The sequence below is a fragment of the Coregonus clupeaformis genome, chromosome 35, assembly GCF_020615455.1.
Source record: "Coregonus clupeaformis isolate EN_2021a chromosome 35, ASM2061545v1, whole genome shotgun sequence".
NCBI lineage: Eukaryota > Metazoa > Chordata > Actinopteri > Salmoniformes > Salmonidae > Coregonus > Coregonus clupeaformis.
The window spans coordinates 7,568,076-7,589,793 of record NC_059226.1 but is presented as its reverse complement, the minus strand read 5'-3'; the positions used below and the strand labels follow the sequence as shown (position 1 = coordinate 7,589,793).

At 43.1% G+C, this 21,718-nt stretch overlaps 1 protein-coding gene across 1 annotated transcript; it reads right to left on the bottom strand.

Moving 5' to 3' along the window:
• Positions 1-237: 237 nt before the first annotated feature.
• On the bottom strand, positions 238-8,183 carry LOC121550607 (beta-1,3-N-acetylglucosaminyltransferase lunatic fringe-like). Its single transcript, XM_041862934.1, has 7 exons — positions 7,599-8,183; positions 3,237-3,285; positions 2,838-2,940; positions 2,568-2,721; positions 2,199-2,450; positions 2,002-2,087; positions 238-1,856 (listed from the first exon to the last, which is right to left on the bottom strand). The coding sequence occupies exons 1-7, from the start codon at positions 8,028-8,030 to the stop codon at positions 1,790-1,792; spliced, it is 1,143 nt and encodes a 380-aa protein (XP_041718868.1). The 5' UTR covers positions 8,031-8,183; the 3' UTR covers positions 238-1,789.
• Positions 8,184-21,718: the final 13,535 nt, after the last annotated feature.

The window sequence follows — 21,718 nt, the reverse complement described above, 5'->3', positions numbered from 1 at the left end:
TTATGCCATGCCTCGGTGTGCCCTCTAATTAAAAAGTGACATATAAAAGCATGACAAGTTGAAGGTCATCCTATTTCCTGATTGAATAGGCTTATATTTTGTTCACACACTATCTGTAAGATACAAGGACATGGCTTATTCCATTCTAACCTTTATGTAGAAGTAGATCATCTGTAATCTCATGCTATGAATGGAATGCAATAGAAAACAAAATACGAAACAAAGATTGTTATGTTTCTCAGCAGTTATCCAACTTTATTTCAAAGCATCATGTTCAGGCACCACAGTGTTTCCTGTGGTAATAACATCAGGGTTTGATCATAATCCCTGAGAAGCAAACATTTGAAATAGAACATTAGAACCATCCAGATACTGGAGAATAAATAACAGCCATTTAGAGCAGTTACAACAAGCAGTAAAAAACATGTCAAGGTCATCAAAAGCATTTACATTCTAATCATCAATATACACATTTAGCATTTCAACAAAAAGGCACAGTACACAAATACTGCTTTTAATCAACATATACAATCCTACCCAATATGGGTCATTTACAGAGGAAGAACACCTCTGTGTGTAAACACTGGTGTTGCTCTTGCAAAGCTCAATACAAAACCAACCCACATACTCACTGAGGAATAAGGTAGATTAGTATAAATGGCTCTGCATCAATCCATTTTGTGCAAAAAGTATCAGAGTATAACATGTGTTGGTGGTAATCTAAAAGGTAAATATAAACTCTCAGTGGAAGAGTTGGAGGTAATTGAGCTACTTTACAAGAGCAAGCAAAAGTCCATTTGAAACCCAGCTGTGCAATTTTTAAACAAGAACATCTTCAAGCAAATCAACAGTTGATTGTAACATTAAAAATCAATATCTTTGCTATATATTATGTTCCCTGATTCTATCAAATGCAAGGAATGTTATTAAATACAATCAAATCTAGAGATATTGATATTTTTGGGGTTGTCATTACATCCGTTGTTTTTGACACAGCTGTGAAACATATCTAAGGATGTCAATTCTGTCAATTAATTCATTTAAAAACTATCAATAAGGGAAAAAGTGCTTATTCCTGATATACCTCAGATTTTATAACCTGAGGGTACATTTGGAAAACTGCCTACTGCCAGCTCTAATCATATTAGTAATAACACTGACAAATCATTAACAAAAAGCACCAAAATATCTTCATATTATTGTTTTTGTCCGGAGTCTTCTGAAATGAACAAGCAAAAATAAACAACAACCAAAAAGCCCAAAATGAAAACCCATTTCCTCCACAATCTCAGAAATTCTGACCATCTGATTATTTCAATAGAACCTAAAAGGATCACCTTGAATGGCTTCCAAAATCCAGAAGAAACAAAAAGGAATTGAACAATAAGGCAAACAATTCAATGGAAATTCAACAAATTAATAATGTAAAGCTGGCAAAAGGCTTGGATATATAAGTAGTACATTCTATAAGAATTGCAAATACATTTACAAGCAACATTTAAAACACAAAGCACATCTGATTGCCTGCAAAGCCATAATGCAGAAAGCTCCATCGCACTAAATGCCTGCCAGGCTCCTCTGCCCCTATGCCAGGGAGGAAGCCAAGACACCACACAGGAAGGAAATGTCCCTAGGCGGGCCGCACAGCAGCCCAGAAAAACTATCAGAGTCCGTGTGCCACTGCAACAAAAATACAGTGACATCACAGTCCAATACCAAACACGGGTCCCCACCAGCCTTTCAGATACCGAGGCACGGCGGGGACGAGGATACCAAAGGAGCCAGTCACCTAGTAGGCAACCTGAGGCGGGCACCAGGCGGTGTCTGGGTACAGCAAACAGTGCACAGACTTAAACCTGGAACACAAGGGGAGAGAGAGAGAGAGACATGGAGGTTAGATTAACAGAGAAAAAATATATACCATCTTTACAGTCAAGATAGTTAAAGTAGAGTAGGATCTCCATTTCTGTATTAGTAGTCATGCAGAGGGTAATGTCTCACCTTGATGGGTCCTCCTCCACAGGGAAAGCCCCTTTCATATTAATGATGTTCCTCTTGTTCTCAAACATTCCATAACTCAATGTGATCTGGAATAAGCAAATACGGGAAAGAAATTAGCAACCCTGCCCAATAAGTTCTGATAAATGCTGAAACTCTATTCTCACAGTGAAACGGACTGACACACGTTCATATCTCACCTGTTTGTGAAGTTCAGATCTGGACACCTGTTGCAGGTTCTCCAGGTGGGAGTGGAAGAGGTTGCTGCGGGTCAGAGGCACCCCCAGCACCGACTCGATGATGTAACCGATGGTGCAGTCATCAGGCAGACGAATCTTCTCTGCCGTGTTCATAAAATGGCCGCCACTGGCCCATGGGCTCATCTTCAAAGCCAGACCTCGACTCACACAGAAGCCGGCTCCCCCAGTAGCAAACCAGAAGTTTACTGGTCTCTGGAGAGAGAAAAAAAGACAGAAAGCATGTTAGGTTGTTGTAATGCAACCCTTCTGAAGAATCTCAAACTTTTAATAACCAATTGGAAAGTTGTCACAGGCCAGGAGTCCACCTACCATCTTGTTGTCTCCTAGCCTCTCTGTGGCCTCGATGGGCCGGTCCAGGCTGGGCTTGCCAATGTACATGTCCTGGGTGTGGGGATAGTGGGACAGCAGCTTCACCAGAGTCCTCATGTTAACGTAGTTATCATCATCCACGTGACAAAACCACCTAAGAGGGGAAAACAGTGTTAAAGCGTTATAATATTTCAATCAGAACTATAATCCCTATCAAATCTAGAATGACATAGAACCTGGGTAAATTCATCACTTTAAATAGACTCGTACTTTTTCCCAGACTCAATGAACTTGTCGTACTCCACAGCCATCTTGCAGGATAGAGCTTGGCGGCTGTGTGCTGCTGAACAGTTGGTGTTGATGGCGTGACTCCCTGTAGGAACAATGAGGGAGGAGATGGTGAGTTAAACTAGTATCTTACTGGCTAGCTAATGCAAATAATTGGAACTATAGCGCTGTTAGAGCCTTTTTCACACAGCTTAACACCATCTGACACTAAGACTAGTGTCAGGAGCTCAAAGCAACAATTTCCATGAGGATTAAAATAGGGGCTTGGTTTCTCACACTATCAAATCTGGACATTTAATGGTTAACTAATCCCAGCTACTGTTCAGGTTAAGATAAATATAAAATTAGAACTAAAATGCTTCAGAAAAATCCCAAACTCACCCATTTTCTTCTTCAGCTCCTCCTCTTCTCCGTCTGTGAAGATGTAAGTCTGAAAAGACAAAGATGGAAAATACATCAGCTCACGTTGTCGGAGAAGAAATCCAGGAAATCAAAGCCCCTCACAGAACAAATGGTGGCACAAGAATCAACTTGACTCCAAACTACAGTATGTCTGATGTCCTTGGTCACCATACATCTACTTCAATGTGATGACCATCTATCAGCAGTCTTTTATGCATGTGGAAAACACATGGAGTTAAACAAGCCACGCTCTAATAAAGGCCTCTTGTGCGATGTTCCCCTCTCTCCATGGCAACTGTGCAGGCCCCCCAAAAGCATCTCAGACATAGAACAAAGAGGGAGGCAACCATCTACCCCCACACCTAACCCCTCAACCCCCACCACCACTGACCCCCAACACCCTTAAGACCCACTCCCTAGCTCCAACATGTTGAATAGAAATACAAACATCATGGACGGCCACATCATACAGATATCATTGGGGACATCACCAATAATAATTTCAGCACCACCTGTGTGGCACAGAGTAAGGTCTTAGCAGCCAAAGAATAAAGCTGTCAAGGTTAAAATACTGCAGGCTGGTGTTTAGTTAACAACAAAAGGCAGCCTCAGTGGCACACTTAAAAGAGCAGGTATGGATTAGGAGTTGTTTTATGGTGGGTAGGGTTTAGCAGGTGCTAGGCAGCCCTCCCTCAGTCAGTCAAACAGGGCTGATGAAAGGGCCCCCACCCCCATGCCCTGTGTGTGTCTGCCGTTGCCAGTTTACTCTTCCCCTCAGGTGAGACAGCACCTGCCTTATCTCCGCCGCGTGCCCCAACACGCCAGGTAGCAGCGCCCACTCAGCCCAACTGAACCAACCCCACACTCCCACTAATTGATTGCCGCCACTGACTGCTGAGCAGCAACAGCCATCTGAGATCTGGATCTCAACAGTGGGGCTGGCTGACTTCATGCCAGAGGGCGATAAGGCAAAGACATTCACTTTTCTAATAACTACACTCCAATTTCTACAGTTCAGTACTATCTGCCATCGGTGCCAAAGCTTTATCTGATTTGTTTGCACAACAAACTGGGAGCAGATGTTGTGCGATGGATGCTGCGGGGCCCTGGGCCTGTGTTTGTTTAAGGAAGGGTGGTGGTTTCACTGGTAAGGGGATCAGAGGCTGGCGCTGTTTGCTTTAAGTCCCGCTGAATGGACAGCCTAATCACTGAGGCAGCTGCCAGAGCAGCCCGGGTACTGACTGAAAGGGTCTGATGGAGGGGGGAGAGGGGGGATCTCACTGCTGATTAGTAAATCGAAATCTGTGTGTGGTCATTCACCCCCACACCCATCCCCTGTTTCCCCCTGTCTCTCACCACCCCATACGCTGGCCCTCTTCAATAGAACAATGCCGGGTGTTTTCATTCTGGTTAAAGTCCTCCACTGGGTAAATTCTAAATATGTTTGCTGGCATTTGCATACAGCTGCAGCAGTTAACTAAAGAGAAGTCTCCAAAGGGCTAAATGGCTTTTGTCTTAACTGAAACATTAAAGAAAAGTAGTCACTCAAACGGGGGGGGGGACGACGACGACACTGCACTCCTCCCCACCAAAGAAAGGCCTGGCACGGCCCAGTCTGAGCAGAGCATGGTGCCTGGCTGGCTGTCTCAAGATCCCCAGGAAGGAAGGGTACAGACTGCACTCCCCTCCACTCATCTCCCTCCATCAACAACCACCTTCTCCGTTTCCCCCCCTCACTCAACCATGCCGCTTTCTCCCTTCCCTTTAGCCTTTGGCACAGCACTAAAGTCACTGGAGTGTGGACTACAGTACAGGACGGAGAACAGGCCACCTACAGACACAGAATTACACTTTCCCACTCTCTGACCAGCTGGATATTCACAGACTCATTCCTTCATACTGTGAAGGGCTATTTGATTAACTCGACAATGGAGCCAAGTCTTCTTCCAAACTGCCAGACGTACAGACGCTCATTGTGGGAGTGCTGGGTAATTAATGTAATCTCAATTAAAAATGGAATGCATATCAAACCACTATGATGTCACTGCCGGTGCCAGGCTGCCAGCTGTCCTGTCCGCACACAACCAAAGTCAATACCCTTATAATGCCCATTGATTTGTAGTTTAGAGCTAGATTTAAACCTGTGTTTTGGAGCTAGTTATGTACTGCAGGTCCCAGAGTGCTACAAGCCAGAGAATTATGTTGCTGCACAGTTTGTTCTCTCATTGTTTTGAGGCTCACACACTAGGGAAGCTGCATTGTTCCAGGGGGGAAATCTGCTGAAACACCGGAAACAAGGGCCTAGTATTTCAGCAACCCGTGCATAATAACAAGTTGTAAAAAAAAAAAAAAACTATATCACAGTACTTTTGCATACTCACTAACTTATGACTCACAAATAACAATTGGGACTTTCACTATACCAATTATTCTCTGAAACAAATCGTTTTTTCCCCAATTACTTCTTTCATTTTATGTAATAAAAAACATCAAAACTTCTGACCATAAAACTAAATCAGATATATTTTTCTGCCAGACACAGTAAGCCACGGGCACAATTCCATCAACATGGTAATCACAGAATGGATCTACCCTCTCTATTTACATGTAAACATCTGATAGCAAGCCCGTTGGCGTAAGGAAACTGAAAACGTGTATATCCTGTGCTGGAAATTGAATCAGGGCTCTGATCTGCCCAGTGAATCAGTGCACAGTTCTAGTCAGGCCTCACCTGATGGCAGAATGCCATGATTACCCATCTCTCCCAGCTTCAGATACCAGTTACAGACATGATCAACTGGATGCAGTCAGCGGAGCTCCACAGGAGTCCATCAGTTGTGCATTATCATATAACCTGGGTGCAGATGTCCATATGTGCTGGGAATGACCGGATTCCTATGACTGGCATTAGAACCATCCTTTGTTCTCCAACTACTGGCCACCTGTCAGCCTTCCTCCAGGAACTCCCATTTGTATTGTAAGCCCAGGCCGTTCTTTATGTCTCCACTGCATCCTACCAGCTGCCTGATTAAACCCTGCTGTTAACTCTCTCTCTGAGATGGGTTAACTTACATCATCCACTACAGTAAGCACAGCACACTCAATGGCCATGTAAACTGCTACTCCCCAAACCTTATTGACAGGGGGGGTGACCTAGTTGAAGAACTAGGCCAGATGTAGACTTTCCCTGTATCGGCTGTAGTAAAATACCATTATGGAATGGAGGGAGTTATTTGAATGGGCTACTGTATTTGATAATGTGATGCATCTTATGTGTTCAAAGTTCAATTTTCATGGCAACAGACTCAACTCACCCCACCTCCTCTGCATACAAAGAGAGATAGTGTTGCTATGACTAACCTTGCCATATTCAAAACACCCAAAACAGAGTAGAGTTTGGCTTGGGATGGAGAGAAGAGCTCTCAAAAGAAGGTGGATAAAGAATGTGTGATTGTGCCCGAGGAGAATTTAATTGACTTTTGAAAAATATGCGTGACAACTCTGGGTAGTGGATGAAATCACTTTGACTAGCCTCTGTTTCCTCTCGACTATGGCTGTGAGTGCCTTTGTGCACCAGTCTAAAAGCGCTTGGTTCTCAGGGCTGCATTTTCATACTCAGCGTGCTACTCCCAGCACAAACTTCCCTATAGATGCACCCCTTTGTCCCTAGCAACCCCTTAACGAAGCCCCCGTTTTCCCATCCCTTGGCTGCTTGACCCAGACACAGCTCCCACGTTCCCATGGAGCAGCTGAGACAAGGAGGCTGGGAAAGCTTTTCTTCCCCCTTCAGAAAGATGCTTTGTTAGCCCTGGAAAGGGGACAGCACTGGAGCTGCTGCTGTGAGGCATGCATTGCACCAGGGCATTCACAGGGACACCCAAAAGAGGGGGAGAAAAGAGAGAAAAAGAGGGGGGTGCAGAGAGAGGGGGGTGCAGAGAGAGGGGGGTGCAGAGTCCTGAAACTGCTCCCTACATTCTCAGGGGCATCACTCAAGGCAGAATAAAAAGTGACAGAGCCTAAGGAACTCTGCATAATTAAGAGGGTAATATGGACAGTTCAGGAACAAACAGTTATCACCCACATCTCACCTGACATATGAGTGGGGCAGATGTTTGAGTGGGTCAGCAGTAACACTGAACAACTCATTGGTGGCTTGTTGTAAAGCATATTTTATGGGAGAATATTAGGTCTATTGCCTATTTTTGTAAAAGTATTGTGTCCTATGGTAAATTTCCTAGCCTAAGCCTACTAAAGGAAACCTAATGAAAATATGTGATTGTTTCATGAAAGATTTCAAATGAATCATATTCTTCTGATAATACTGTTGTATTGTTGGCTTACCTGCTGCATGTTTCTAGAGATCCAGGTATCCAGAAGGAGATTCAGTCGAGACTGATGGAACTTCTTTGTGGTCTTGACAGCGATGAAGATGTCATCTGCACTGATGTCCTCTGCGGGGGACGCATCTGTCGCTGACTGAGCGGACCCTGCAGGCTTGTCCGCCTCTCGCCGTCTCCGGGTCAACTTGGAAAAATATGCAGAGAATCCTTTCTTTGCCTGCGCCTCGGAGTTGACCTGTTGCTGAACAGCCTTCACTCCGTCCGTAGCCAAAGTGTCCATGCTCTGGAGTGAGCGCGTCCCCATCTCTCTCTCGTTTGGAACCTCATCTACCAGAACTCTTTGATGCTGCGCGACCACCAAGAGCAACAGAAGGCAGGTGAATCCTGCACTGGTTATAGAGATAACCGTTTTCTTACCATAACTTTTCGACATGTTGATATATTTCAAAACTACAATACGTAGTTGTATACTGAGAATCACCTAAATTGAAAGTCCATATAGTAATTCTCTCCAGATAGAACAAAGAAATCAAACAACCGTCCCGTGCGTCTGCATTATTGTAATACATTGAAATTTTGTTCTAGCCCAACTTTATAACCTATCCTCCAAGCTAGCCACGCCTCATGAGCGGTCTGTAAAGTGTCATTGTGCTCTATTGTGGGGACGCTGAGAAAAGACTCTCCCCCTGGGCGGGATCGAAATCGTAGACACGCCCACGAGAGGTGGACGTGTGGGTGAGTGCTTAATAAATTATTTACGCCCCTTGTTACTTTTAAATTCCTTGCCCGCCAAAGTTTTCACATTCTGCTTAGCCTACAGCTATTTCCTAGGCACTTTATAATATAATAAGCCATTTAGCAGACGCTTTTATCCAAAGCGACTTACAGTCATGCGTGCATACATTTTTAGGTATGGGTGGTCCCAGGGATTGAACCCACTACCCTGTCGTTATAAGCGCCATGCTCTACCAATTGAGCTACAGAGGACCACTTTGCTAGGCACTAGACACTTTGCTCGTTCTTGAATCTACTATAGGTAGGCCTTTATGGTAATTTGGTAAATAGAACATTAAAATATGTTGCTGTGTGAGTATGTGACATATAAGTTTGAATAAATAAATAATATTAGCTGGAGGAGATTAAGGAGGGGATCAGATCCTGTGGTTTTCCTTATCAGGGAAGTCCCATGGCAGTTACAGATAAGACTGGGCCTCCTGTAGCTGTTGGTAGAGCATGGTGCTTGCAATGCCAGGGTTGTGGGTTTGATTCCCACGGTGGGCCAGTATGAAAAATTTATGCACTCACTAACTGGAAGTTGCTCTGGATAAGAGTGTCTGCAAAGTGACTAAAATGTAAATGAAAGATTTCCTCTAAGAAAACAGTGCAGCAGGTGGACTTTGTTATGGTTTTCAGTTAGCACCATGTCTGCAGCTGGTGGTGTAAAGTAGCATTTTTCAAATAGGCTTAAATAATTAACAACCCTATCTGGCTTTAGTTGGCCAGTTTGTGGAAAGAACATCTGAGACTCACAATCTACAAGAGATGGTGCCTAATTGAATAAATCTTGATCATATTTAGGCTACTTATACATACATCCTTGTGAATTAAGCACTTTTTTAGTTTGGTTACAGAGCAGAGTTATGAGTTTACAATTATTGATTAGGCCAACCATTGGAAACTTACATTTAGAACCGGTGGACTCTATAACATAACGTCTTACTAATGTCTCTCAGATGTAAAAAGTTGGACTCCTCATTGAAATTCTTTGTGAACCTATTCAAATTCTGCCAAGTGTGGACAGCTTGTTCACCAGCCAAGCAAATGCAATTATTCTACATTGACCTTGTAAGGGCTTTAAACAGTTGGCAATTCCTCAGCCCTTGTTATTTAAATTCTGTCTCTCAACCAGTGAAGGCCTTCTGGTGGAGGGTGGCTGACCCTAGACGTGACGTGAGTTCCGGCAGACCGACTGCCATGCAGCTGGCAGTGACAGGTCTGAATACCCACACTCACTCCTACCAGTCTTAGTCTCAGACCAGTGAAGGCCAATGGACCAAGCAAACTATTGGTAGAGAATCATCAAAAATGTTTGATGTAAAAAAGCATGTGAGTCATGTGAAATCATCCTTTGGTTAGCTTTAAAGTCATATGGAGAATATTCTAACACTGACCATCCTTATTTGCAAAGTCGTCTAGCTAATGCTCTACCCCTCGACTTCTATTGTTGAGCTAAGTAAACCAGAGTAAATTGGTATGGATATAACCAATTATACTTCTAGTCCTCTTTTTTACCTGACATCACAAGGACTGTTTAAGGCAAAAGAGAACACACTGTGAAATGGAGGAGAAGAACCAATAAGCCTTTCTCCTTAAATGTCCCTTTAAAACAAACTGAAAGGTGGTCTTTTTATCAAACAAAATTCACAAAACGTTGCTGAGAAGTAATCCTTTCACTTCGAATTGTTCCTAACGACAAGTCCTTTTGTGCATCTTTTAAAACGCCTCACAAAAAGGCAGCTAAAAAACAAGTATAAGAAACCAGGGAGGGGGGTTGTCTCCCTGGCCCTCATTCTTCTTGGATCAACAGGCTCTTTCTCCTGGTTCTGCAAGAGATTCGTCCCACCTCTAAAAAGGCTTTTGGTCAGACTGCACCTTGGACTCCTGGAACAATGACAGTTGTTAAAATGGCGGGTGAAATGTACAAAGTGAAAGTCCTACTTCTATACCAGCTTCATGCCAGCCATCTCCATTGTTGCTGCTGTCTTCCCTCCACTGACAGCAACAACAGAAAAAGAAAACCTTCTTTGCCACTTAAACTTCCCCACCACACCATACCCCACCCCATCCTATCCCTGAGCCCTCCTAATGATGTTACCGCTGAATTCCAATGAAATGAAATCCCCTTTGTAAAGAGTATCCCACTTCCACCAGAGAGTGCCCACAGACCCACCAATAAACACAACAGCGCTTGATTTCTCTCTGAACATCTCTGGGAATCTGAATAGAGAGGGCCTGGGGGGCCTGAGTGGGGTGGTTATGATTAGAAGGGTGCTATTTATATTCCTCATTGACTGTAGGATGGATGCACAAAGGGGAGGTAAAGCATTCCTGTCAGTTCTGAGGTCAGTTTGAGGAATATTACTGTTGTGTTTTATGTTTGCGTCTAGCCACAAAAATGTCTCTGTCAGACCACTTATTGTTAAGGCCTTGTACTCACAACTGAAACTTACAAAACACATCCACTCAGTGCTGAAAGATTGCACACTCACTGCTGAAACGGACTAAATACAGTTTCAACTTGCTCTGTGCGTCCATAGGAAGCATCTGTACATGGTAAAGAGGCTACATATCGCTCTGGGCAAATCCTGTACTCATACATTTTCTATTTATTTTATTTTCATCTCCGTTCCTCTTCAGCGTTTGACCAAAGTTGCTGCTCTTGGAGATGAAGGAATCCTAATTCATAACATGACTATAAACAGACACATACGCAGTAAAGGAAACATACGGTAATGATGATAATGTATCTCTGAGGATATAATCTATCAATCACATGCTTAGACTTCAACTTGTTAGTCAAAAGGAACGTGCATCTCGAAAAGAACAACTTAATATGTCTTGGAAAGTATAATCGTCCTTGCCTTTTATTGAATGAACTGTGTGCTGTAGTTATTTTAAGTATTTTATGAGTTCTCTGTCCCTGGATTCTCTGTCATGTCTGGAAAATGTTGAGCCTTCTGTAAGCCTTGAGGCATGGTCATGCTGTTGTTCCTGAATATGGTACCAATAAGCAGAAATGAGCACAGCTCTGAGTCTGAGAGGAAGACCTTCTCAAACCTCTCCTCCATCTTCTTCTCTCTTTCGGTCTCTATGTATTAGTGGACATATTTTGCAAGTAGCCGCAGTGATAAAGCCATATTTTCCTCCCTTTGATTCATTGTTTCTTGACACAGACCTGCTCATACACCTTGCTGACGGAGCGTCTTTCTGTTCTCTGCTGGGTGAGCGGGAATACACTAATATCCCCACAGAGGGAGTGTCCCAGACTCAGACCTGACTTATGGCCTACTTTACAGAGAAATCAACCCATTTATGTCTCTTTGGAGCGGTTCCATTCAACTTGATGGAAACTCTATCTGTGTATTGTGGACCGATATAGAAGAACAGGCTCTATTTATTTGTCTTTCAAGCAGCGAGCCATTCTGCCTCTTATGATCCTGCGGAGAGCATCCTCTAATGTTGAATGGTGGGCAAGGAAATTGAAACCCACTTCTGAGGGGCCGACCTGTCCCCTGGCTCTCACTTCTGGTGTGACCTGTAATCCTATCAGTGCTAGTGTGTCCATGCTGGGAGAATAAACAGAGGCAGGGGCTTCTCCTGCTGCCTTTTTCTCATTTACTGGTTCTCAGGCCCAGGCCCACATGCCTTCTCTGAGAGAGAGATACAAACTTTCACTGTCACATATTTTATAGGCATACTACACTGAGTGTACTAAATATTAGGAACACCTTCCTAATATTGAGTTGCACCCCCTTATTTATTTTTTTAAACAAGAAAACAGCTTTTATTAGTTTGACTTATACATTAAATTCTTTGGACATGACAGAATATTTATAGATTTTTGGAATAGTCATTTTCTGCATGCGTTGGCAGAGTGTGCCGTGTGTGGTTGCCAGTTGCAGTTGTTGTGGGCGGCTTGTGCTTTATTTCCAGTGAATCTAATTGATTACAGTACTATGGCAGTGGATTAGATGACCAACCTAGTACAGCGCCAGGTCTGGTTACACTCTGACATGTCCAGGCATGTTCAACTGACTCCATCTTCTTCTGCCATAAAGGCCTGGGTGAAACTCTTCTATTCGGCTTGCAACACCAACATATTGCTATGGTACTCATGTTGGGCAGAGTGAAAACATTTTGTTGACTCAATTGCACCCCAAACAGCCTCTCTTTCCGAAGTTACTGCTACATTACTGCCACAATTATTGTGATATTTGGAAAGAGTTAGAAAGAGGGAGAAAGGGGAGAATAAATTGATTTATTACAGCATCCATAGTTTTAATTGTTCTAATACCTGTTAACAGCTTTCATTTATATTTTATGCTCATGGAACTATATGTGATGGTAAAGTTGGAGATGATGAATTTGAACTGGGTGGGTACTGGCTGTGGCAACTAGGGCCTGAGGACAAGTGGTCTCTGTTGGAATGAATGGCTTTTCTTCAACCTGTACAGTGTCGTTTTGTCCCCAGCCGGCCACTAGTTACCTTGCTGGGTCTTCACAATCGGAGATCCAGAGGATAATGCAACATGTCACTGTGATGACTGGATTCCATTAAGTACTCAAGCATTACTGCCCAGTGAGCTCATCAGGCCTATTCTCATTCAAGTAGACCAATGCTGCATGCCTATGTGGGAACCAGAGCTAGCTATTGTATAGCAGTCGAAGGGTGTGTTAAGACTTTTGAGTTTTTTAAAATATATATATATTATTTTTTTGTGGATGGTTTTCCCAGTCTGATCTATCACAGCCATCAAGTACGGTATGTTGTAATCCTGGGGTGATTTATGTATTCAAACATTAAATACATTATCATAACTATTGACATTGATGATCTAACTGGATCTAAGACTACTTTTATGATCATTGTCACTGTCGGGCAGCTCTATTTGGAAGCTTTTCAACCACTCTCCAAGCCACTTGAGAGACTTCGTTGTAAGAAACAGTGGTTTACCAAACACCATGACATCAGTACTGAACTTCATGGACGGACAAGGTGACCCATTTAGGGTAGTTTAACATATCCCCTGTATGAACCTGATCCTGGAGCATTTGGTACTCTGATCCGCGCTAGAAAGTATATGTAAAAAGTTAGCATTTGAAACAGTGGCCAGGGAATCAAAACCAAAATATGGATTGCTGTCATACCTTATCCATAGACTGCTTACAGGGTAAGGAAACCAATATGTAATTTTGTAATTTGGGTGAACTATCTCTTTAACCATGAAAGTGCCCACTTAAAAACGTTATAATTTTTCAAGCCTTTTTTTCAACCCTTCTATAATGTTAGGACAACAAAAACCCCACAATTTGCTATGCTTTCTGTATTAATATGAATTAATGAAAAATAAGCTGAACAATTTGACTAAATCGTGCACTTTTTAAAAGCACCAAATTTGTCACAGAGGTAGATGTTTGAAACCTGAAATTATAAAGAGCCACCCCGGATTTGGCACCTGGGGCCCTGGGCAGCCATTTTTCTATGGAAACATTGTTTGACAATTCAGGAGGACAAGTTTGAGATAAAAGCACCAAATATGTCACAGAGATATTTATCTAGCTAGCTGTAAAAAGCATTAGTGTTATTAGCCTTAGCCTATTTAGCTAGCTCAAACCAGCTAACCTGCCATGATGGATATCAGAAATTGGCATTGTCAAAGTACCAAAACAAAGGAGAAGGAGAGTGATGAGCAGCAGCAGCAGCATCAAACCATCAAGTCCAACAGCGATGATGCTGCCAAGCTCCAGCTAGCTCCGTGTGCAGAGTTTACCCACCCTTCAATAAATGCCGCCAGGACAATGGCTCCACTGCCACGTCCACCTCTCCATATGCTCTCCACTGTGTGTACAGACGACTATGTGACACCGTACAGTGAGGGAAACAAGTATTTGATCCCCTGCTGATTTTGTACGTTTGCCCACTGACAAAGAAATGATCAGTCTATAATTTTAATGGTAGGTTTATTTGAACAGTGAGAGACAGAATAATAACAAAATAATCCAGAAAAACGCATGTCAAAAATGTTATAAATTCATTTGCATTTTAATGAGGGAAATAAGTATTTGACCCCTCTGCAAAACATGATTTAGTACTTGGTGGCAAAATCCTTGTTGGCAATCATAGAGGTCAGATGTTTCTTGTAGTTGGCCACCAGGTTTGCACACATCTCAGGAGGGATTTTGTCCCACTCCTCTTTGCAGATCTTCACCAAGTCATTAAGGTTTCGAGGCTGACGTTTGGCAACTCGAACCTTCAGCTCCCTCCACAGATTTTCTATGGGATTAAGGTCTGGAGACTGGCTAGGCCACTCCAGGACCTTAATGTGCTTCTTCTTGAGCCACTCCTTTGTTGACTTGGCCGTGTGTTTTGGGTCATTGTCATGCTGGAATACCCATCCACGACCCATTTTCAATGCCCTGGCTGAGGGAAGGAGGTTCTCACCCAAGATTTGACGGAACATGGCCCCGTCCATCGTCCATTATCCATAGCGCCTTACAAGTGAGTGCATTAATCTTAAGATAGCTAGGTGAGACAGCCACATATCACAGTGAGAGACAGAATAAGTCTCTGAAACATGGGCCACCATCACTGTTCAGATCCCCCATCACTTCAAGAGGATGTACAGCCTGGGTCTCTACAAAAACAGCTTTTAAACTGATATTCAAAACCTCAAACTTAAGAAGGAGGACATTGAACTTAAAAACCTGAAACCCCATACTGACTACACATACTGTGTCTTTTCTATAAGAAATGCTCTTAGAGTCAATTATACTTGTATGCTATTCTCCCGAAGTGAGTAGCTGTTACAAAACCATACAACAGCTACCCACTTTATTATGGCCATCCTAGTTTGTCTCTTTAGTATGGTGATTGTCCTAGGGGTGGTCTATTATTGCTTGCGTAAAAAACCTCAGCAAGATGAAAAGCACTGTATCAATGCTTTGAAGTTAGAATCCACAACTTTTCGAGGGGTGAAATCAGGAGCTGTGTCCACCCAGGAGCCCCAGCTGGTCCTAATATCAGAGCAGCCGCAGAGCAAGTCTAGCTTCCTGTCCCAAGTGTATAATATAGAGTGAGCGTAGTGTCCTTTCAGTGTCATAATTAGTCTGCCTCTCCTCTCTGCTCCTCTCCTCTCCTCAACCCTCCTCTCCTCTCCTCTTCTGTTCCACAACTATAGAGCTGCACAGGATATTTGCATAACTGTTCAGACTCCCACTGTTCTCCCCCGTCCCTGCCCTACTTCCACTCTTTCAACCTAACTAATGCTTCCCATAACTTCCCCTTTGTCTAACCCCATGTTGTCCTGGGAACCACTGCTGATTGACAGGTTACACTGGGGGAGGGACATAGGAAACTAGTGAGAACTTCAATTGTCTTTAGTTGGACAGTTCCAATTATAGATGCTGGAGGGGACACTGAGTGGCAAGTTTTGAATTTGTTTAGATTGTTTTCAATTGTCACCCATGTTCCTGGGAGGGCTTTGTGTTGTGTATGATGTGCAATCTGAAGAGATGCAGGCTGGGGACCCAGTCTGCCTGTGTATTATGGTGGAAGAATGGAGCTCTGGGAACTGATACTGTATAAATGACAGGGCATGCCAATGTGTGAGAATCTCACGGGACTGACTGCTGAGCTGGCCTGGGAGGGATTCCGATGGGAAACTGCTGAGGTTAGACTCAACTGAGGTTAGGTGTGGGTTATGTGAGTGATACAGTATGTATATTGTGTGAAATACTTCATCTCAAATGGAAATTAGATTTAATCTCATAGCAACCCCCCTCCCTTGAAAAAATCTGTTAAAATACTTGCACCCTTGCCTTGCTTGCACTCACACTTTTCTTACTAGCACTGACTTTGCTGATAGCTGCTTTATTGAGGAAACATTTGCTTACTATAACTGTAATATGTGGTTGTCTCACCTATCTACCTTAAAATGAATGCACTAACTGTAAGTCACCCTGGATAGGAGTGTCTGCTAAATGACTAAAATGTAAATGTTAAATGAAATGGGAAAAATTCAATATTGGATTAGTATTAACAACTTATCTGAGGTGGTTTCGGTTCAGACTAGCCATGATACATGTTGGGCTATCGCGGCCCCCTTCCCTGACTTCCCTCATCAACAGTTTCTCTTGGTTGAACCGTGTAACATATCTTCCTACCAGTCTCCTTCCGACCACAGGTAAAAAGGGCATAGTCTTCCCTTGAGCCTCACACTTCAGAAGGGACTGATACCTGATCTGTTTGGAAATGACCAACTCTGTGTGACCCCCTAACTTCTCTACCCTCAGGGGCCTGGGGGCTCCCAACAGGCAGAGGGGAGACACTCTCTACATTAACAGAGTCTCCCGAGTGGCACAGTGGTCGAAGGCACTGCGTCGCAGTGGTAGCTGTGCCACTAGAGATCCTGGTTCGTAGCCGGCCGCAACCGGGAGACCTATGGGGCGGCGCACAATTCGTCCAGGGTAGGGGAGGGAATGGCCGGCGGGGATGTAGCTCAGTTGGTAGAGCATGGTGTTTGCAACGCCAGGGTTGTGGGTTTTATTCCCACGGGGGGCCAGTATGAATTTTTTATGTTTTTATTTATGCAGTCACTAACTGTAAGTCGCTCTGGATAAGAGTGTCTGCTAAAAAAAAACAGAGGCCCTGCCTGTAAAGTGTGTGTGATGCCGAGGGCCTTCGCCCTGCCAGAGCACTATCATTGTGTCCTTCATAATACACCACAGAGAACAATGACAGACAGGCCAGGCTTTCCGGGTCAATTATCACCACAATCAGTGATATTATAGTACATCTGTAATCCATTTAGAGCTTCACAGCTACTTTTAATGCATCTCTGCAGTGTCAGTTACACACTCTTTTTCCATTATACTCAGGCTTAAAAAAGTATTCATTTTCTCCAAGCTATTTTCTCATCCAAAAAAAACCCCACTCGCACTTGTCTTTACCTACTAGCACTGACTTTGGGGTGGCAGGTAGCTTAGTGGTTAAGAGCGTTGTGCCTGTAACCGAAAGGTCGCTGGTTATAATCCCCGAGCCGACTAGGTGAAAAATCTATCGATGTGCTCTTGAGCAAGGCACTTAACTCTAATTGCTCCTGTAAGTCGCTCTGGATAAGAGCGTCTGCTAAATTACCAAATATTTTTTTATATAAAATAAAACTACTTTACTAAGGAAAAATGTACTTCACTGTGATATGTGGCTGTCTCACCTAGCTATCTTAAGATTAATGCACTCACTTGTAAGGCGCTATGGATAAGATCATCTGCTAAAATGTCAAATGTGATGATTCATATTATTTCCAAATGTGATGATTCATATTATTTCATCGATATTGTTTCAGACCCAAGCAGTTCCTGATTGATAACCTTCTGTCTTGTGTCTTGTAGGGTATCTGGAGAGTAGCATCCCTCTATCATGTCCTAGCTTTTAGCCAGGATAAATAAAATCAGTGACGCTGAGCAGAGAGCAGGGTTTAATGGATAGCACCATGGGAGGCCAGGGGAATTACCAGCCGAGAATGTAAAGCAGATGTGATTGTAAGGTTGTTAAACGACTTTACTGCCATGTGAAAACCAGTGAGAGACGACACAAAGAGGACTAGCTAATCACTAAAGACTAACTGGTAATTGAACTGACATTGGATACTAAGACTGCATTTCCTGTTGGAACCCACAGAATTTATGGCAAGTTACTCCCATTTCTCCTTTTGTGATAAATGACATAAACCACTTCTTGGCTCCTCCACTAGCAAATTGAATCCAACATAATCACATAAATAGTTGTGGTTGTTGTTATACTAAACTTTTTATATACCACTGCCATCTTATGATGCATTATTTAATGCAAGACATTCATATGGCTCAATACTGATTAGCCATTCTCCATTAATAATTCAAAAACCAAGGACCACACGTAAACAAGGCTTAGTGCAGTCATGCTTGGCCATCTGTATGACTGGGGTAGAGCAGGCCTGGCCACATGCTACATGCTGAGGATACCACCTGCTAGGCACAAATGCCAGTCTGTCTCTCTATCTGTCTGCAATATCAGCAGAGCAGAATGATAATGAGGTGTCCCTCACACACACATATCTGCACTCAAGTGAACACACTGACACCCACACACACACGCACACACACACACACACACACACACACACACACATATACACGCATATGTTTTACTATCCTTGTGGGGACCTACAATTTATTTCCATTCAAAATCATATTTTCCCTAACCCCTAACCCTTACCCTAACCCTAAACCTAATCCTAAACCTAACCCCTAACCCTAATTGTAACAATAACCCTAATTGTAACCCTAAACCTAAGCCTAACCCCTAAGCCTAAAATAGCCTTTGTCCTCGTGGGGACCATGTTTTACCATCCTTGTGAGGACTTCTAGTCCCCACAAGGATAGTAAAACAAAAAACACACACACAGAGACAGAAACAGACACACACACACAGCCTTCTGCTCCCCAGACTGTTCATCCTAGTCAGCTGAGGGAATCTTCTGCTCTATTTGCTGCTGAGGGAGGTTCAATCCTGGCACAACTCAATTGAGGGAAAACAATATCACCTCCATGTCACCATCACACAGGGCAGCAGTCTACCCCTTGTGGAGGGTCTAACAGAGCTGATCCTCTCATAATAGGTGTTTAATCATAGGCCTTGTTTAACTGTCAGCCTTTACTGAATACAACAGGGGCATATCTAAGTTTACTGACTTTGCTGATAACTACTTGATTGAAAAAAATGTACTTACTATGACTGTGATATGTGATTATCCCACCTAGCTATATTAAGATGAATGCACTAACTGTAAGTTACTCTGGATAAGAGCGTCTGCTAAATGACTGAAATGTAAATGTAAAATGTTGTTTAACTGTCAGCCTTTACTGAATGCAACAGGGGCTTATCTAAGTTCACCCTATATAAATACCATTAAAAATATGAAATGAATATGATTAATATTATATGCAATATTCATTTTATTAAATGAAAGTAATAAATAGATTATGAATCATTGTATTGTTTGTATTTTGTGCTTTTACATATGGCTATGGCTACGACTTATTACCTATGTGGTATTAGAGAAACATACTGCATATCTGACCCCTGTGGGTAATCAGACTTGTGCTTAGCCGTCATAGTAACCGTGGGAAACTGTAGCATTATTGGAAGTTACAAGCATTTTGATTTCCCTCAGGGAGCATCAATGAGGACCAGGTTAGGTTTAGAGCCTGGTGCAACTATACGGTCCATTATATGACTGGACGGAATGGATCAAATTACCTATAAGCAAAGATCCCATGCAGCAGGTCAGTCAAATGAGCAGAATTAGTAGAATAATGTCTCTAGAATAAACACTGATAACCACAGACTACCATCACAACTATGTTATAATATCTGTGTTTGTTATACTATGACATTGCACAAATATCAACTAAGAATTCCTCGCAGGTAATTAGATGCCATGTATTGTGATGAAATAGTATGTGTGCCAGACTTGCAGCATTGCATGGGGTGACAACAGTCCCAAAGCCAGATTAGATAGTGTTAGTTTATGGAGATGCCGGGTGTTTTTATGAGAGCCCATGACTCTGGTAGTCCAGTCTGTAGAGTAGAAGAGCAGCAGGTGCTCCTCCCTGCCTACGCTCTTGTATTAATCTCCTTCACAAGGCAGCGACCCCTCACCCCTCAGACTGCTCCATACGGGCGCCATGCTAATCACAGTCACAGCCTTGCCTGCCAGCCAGCCACACGGCCCACCACAGATGTGCCTGAGATCAGACTGAACATAAACACCCAGGCCCAGGCCAGCCCAGAAGTCTGGGTATGGGCTAGACTGTAAAGCCTGGGTTAGCCTGTGTTTAGCCTGTGTTTAGCTAGCACCCCCTTAGCATGGATCATGGGGAGCAGGATTAGCCTTTACTGGGATATAGTCCTACTGCATGCATACCTCTATATCTTCAAGTGTCATCTCCCCACATTTTATTTCTTAATTTTTGATAGAACATTTAACTATATCAACTTCATTTTGTCACAGTAAAATATCCCATCAAACATTGTCATTTTTCCCTCAAGGCAGCTCTGTCTGGGGACCAAGGAGAGAGCGAGAGATCCACCTGTCTATCTTCCTTTTCATAGAGCATCTGTGCTCATATGACCTGATGATGTGGTGGGGAGGGGACGATCGCTAAAGCTCCCCTACTAAGTCCTCATTAGTAAACACACACACACAAACACAGTGACCCACACACACCATCACTTTTGTCCCCAAGACAAGTTGTGACTGAGACTGTGATCATGTGATCTCCCCACACTGAACCCATTGGCTCTGTTGGGCACTCCCCAATATCGTTAACCTCCACAGAGCCATTCACTGCGACCAGTGCCAGCCCCAATCGAGGCCACACTCTCTCGCTGGGCCTTTCCCACAACCTCCAGGCACCTTGGAGGAAGTCATCCATGGCTAACTGTGCTCCTTAATCAAAGGCTGAATGTAGAAGTTGTCCCGGAGGTTGGCTACTGCAAGTGCGGCATTAGCAAAGCACATGCTCTCCTTTCAGCAGGAAACAATGGCACCCATTGTCTTGGTGCAGAACTGTCCATTTTGATTTAGAGGGGCTCGTTCCAGCAGATAGACAATACAGAGGGGATATATTTGGCCCCAATACACCAGTGCACTATTGGGACTTCACAACATCAGAAAATCAAAAGAGCTCTCTGTTTGAACGTTCAGCTGCCCTCAAGAAATATGATGAGAATTGGGGAGACATTTTAATATTTTTATTTGTTATGACATATGACTCATATCATTATTTTCTAATGTTTGTATTGGAAACATTATGAAATATAGTATTTTTTAGGGGGGAACCATGTAACTCAGAAGAACAAAAGTTATACTTGTTTATGATGCATTCAAGCTCCAAAGCTTACCGTAATAAATTAACCATATCAGCAGATTATTGAGTGGTGTTTCATCTTCTTAAAGGGTGTCCTTTGTTCAGTGTGTTGTTGTTGTGACAAGATGGATTCTACTAGAACTGATGTAACTGGCTCAAGTGAATGTCACAACAAGGGCTTACTGTGACAAATGGATGTTGGGAGAGACAGGACAGGATCCCTGCTTGGGTTTCTTCTCTGATAACAGTAGGTCTACACTGTCTCTAGCAGGAGTGGAATGCTCAGGTTACCCTACAACAAAAGAAGACAAGAAATGCTCACAGTAAAATACTCTTTTAAATTAGTCTTTAATCCAGACTAGCAAAGACATGCTTACAGAATGTGGGATCCATGCCTTAAAATCAAAGACCTGAATATAGGGTCAAAAA

Bases quoted from the DNA above. Each gene is read 5' to 3' on its own strand.
- LOC121550607 (XM_041862934.1), bottom strand. From the start codon at position 8,030: ATGTCGAAAAGTTATGGTAAGAAAACGGTTATCTCTATAACCAGTGCA. The intron at 2,941-3,236 runs GTGAGTTTGGGA...TTGTTCCTACAG, and splicing joins GGAGCTGAAGAAGAAAATGG to GGAGTCACGCCATCAACACC. The intron at 2,722-2,837 runs GTACGAGTCTAT...TTCCCCTCTTAG, and splicing joins TTCATTGAGTCTGGGAAAAA to GTGGTTTTGTCACGTGGATG.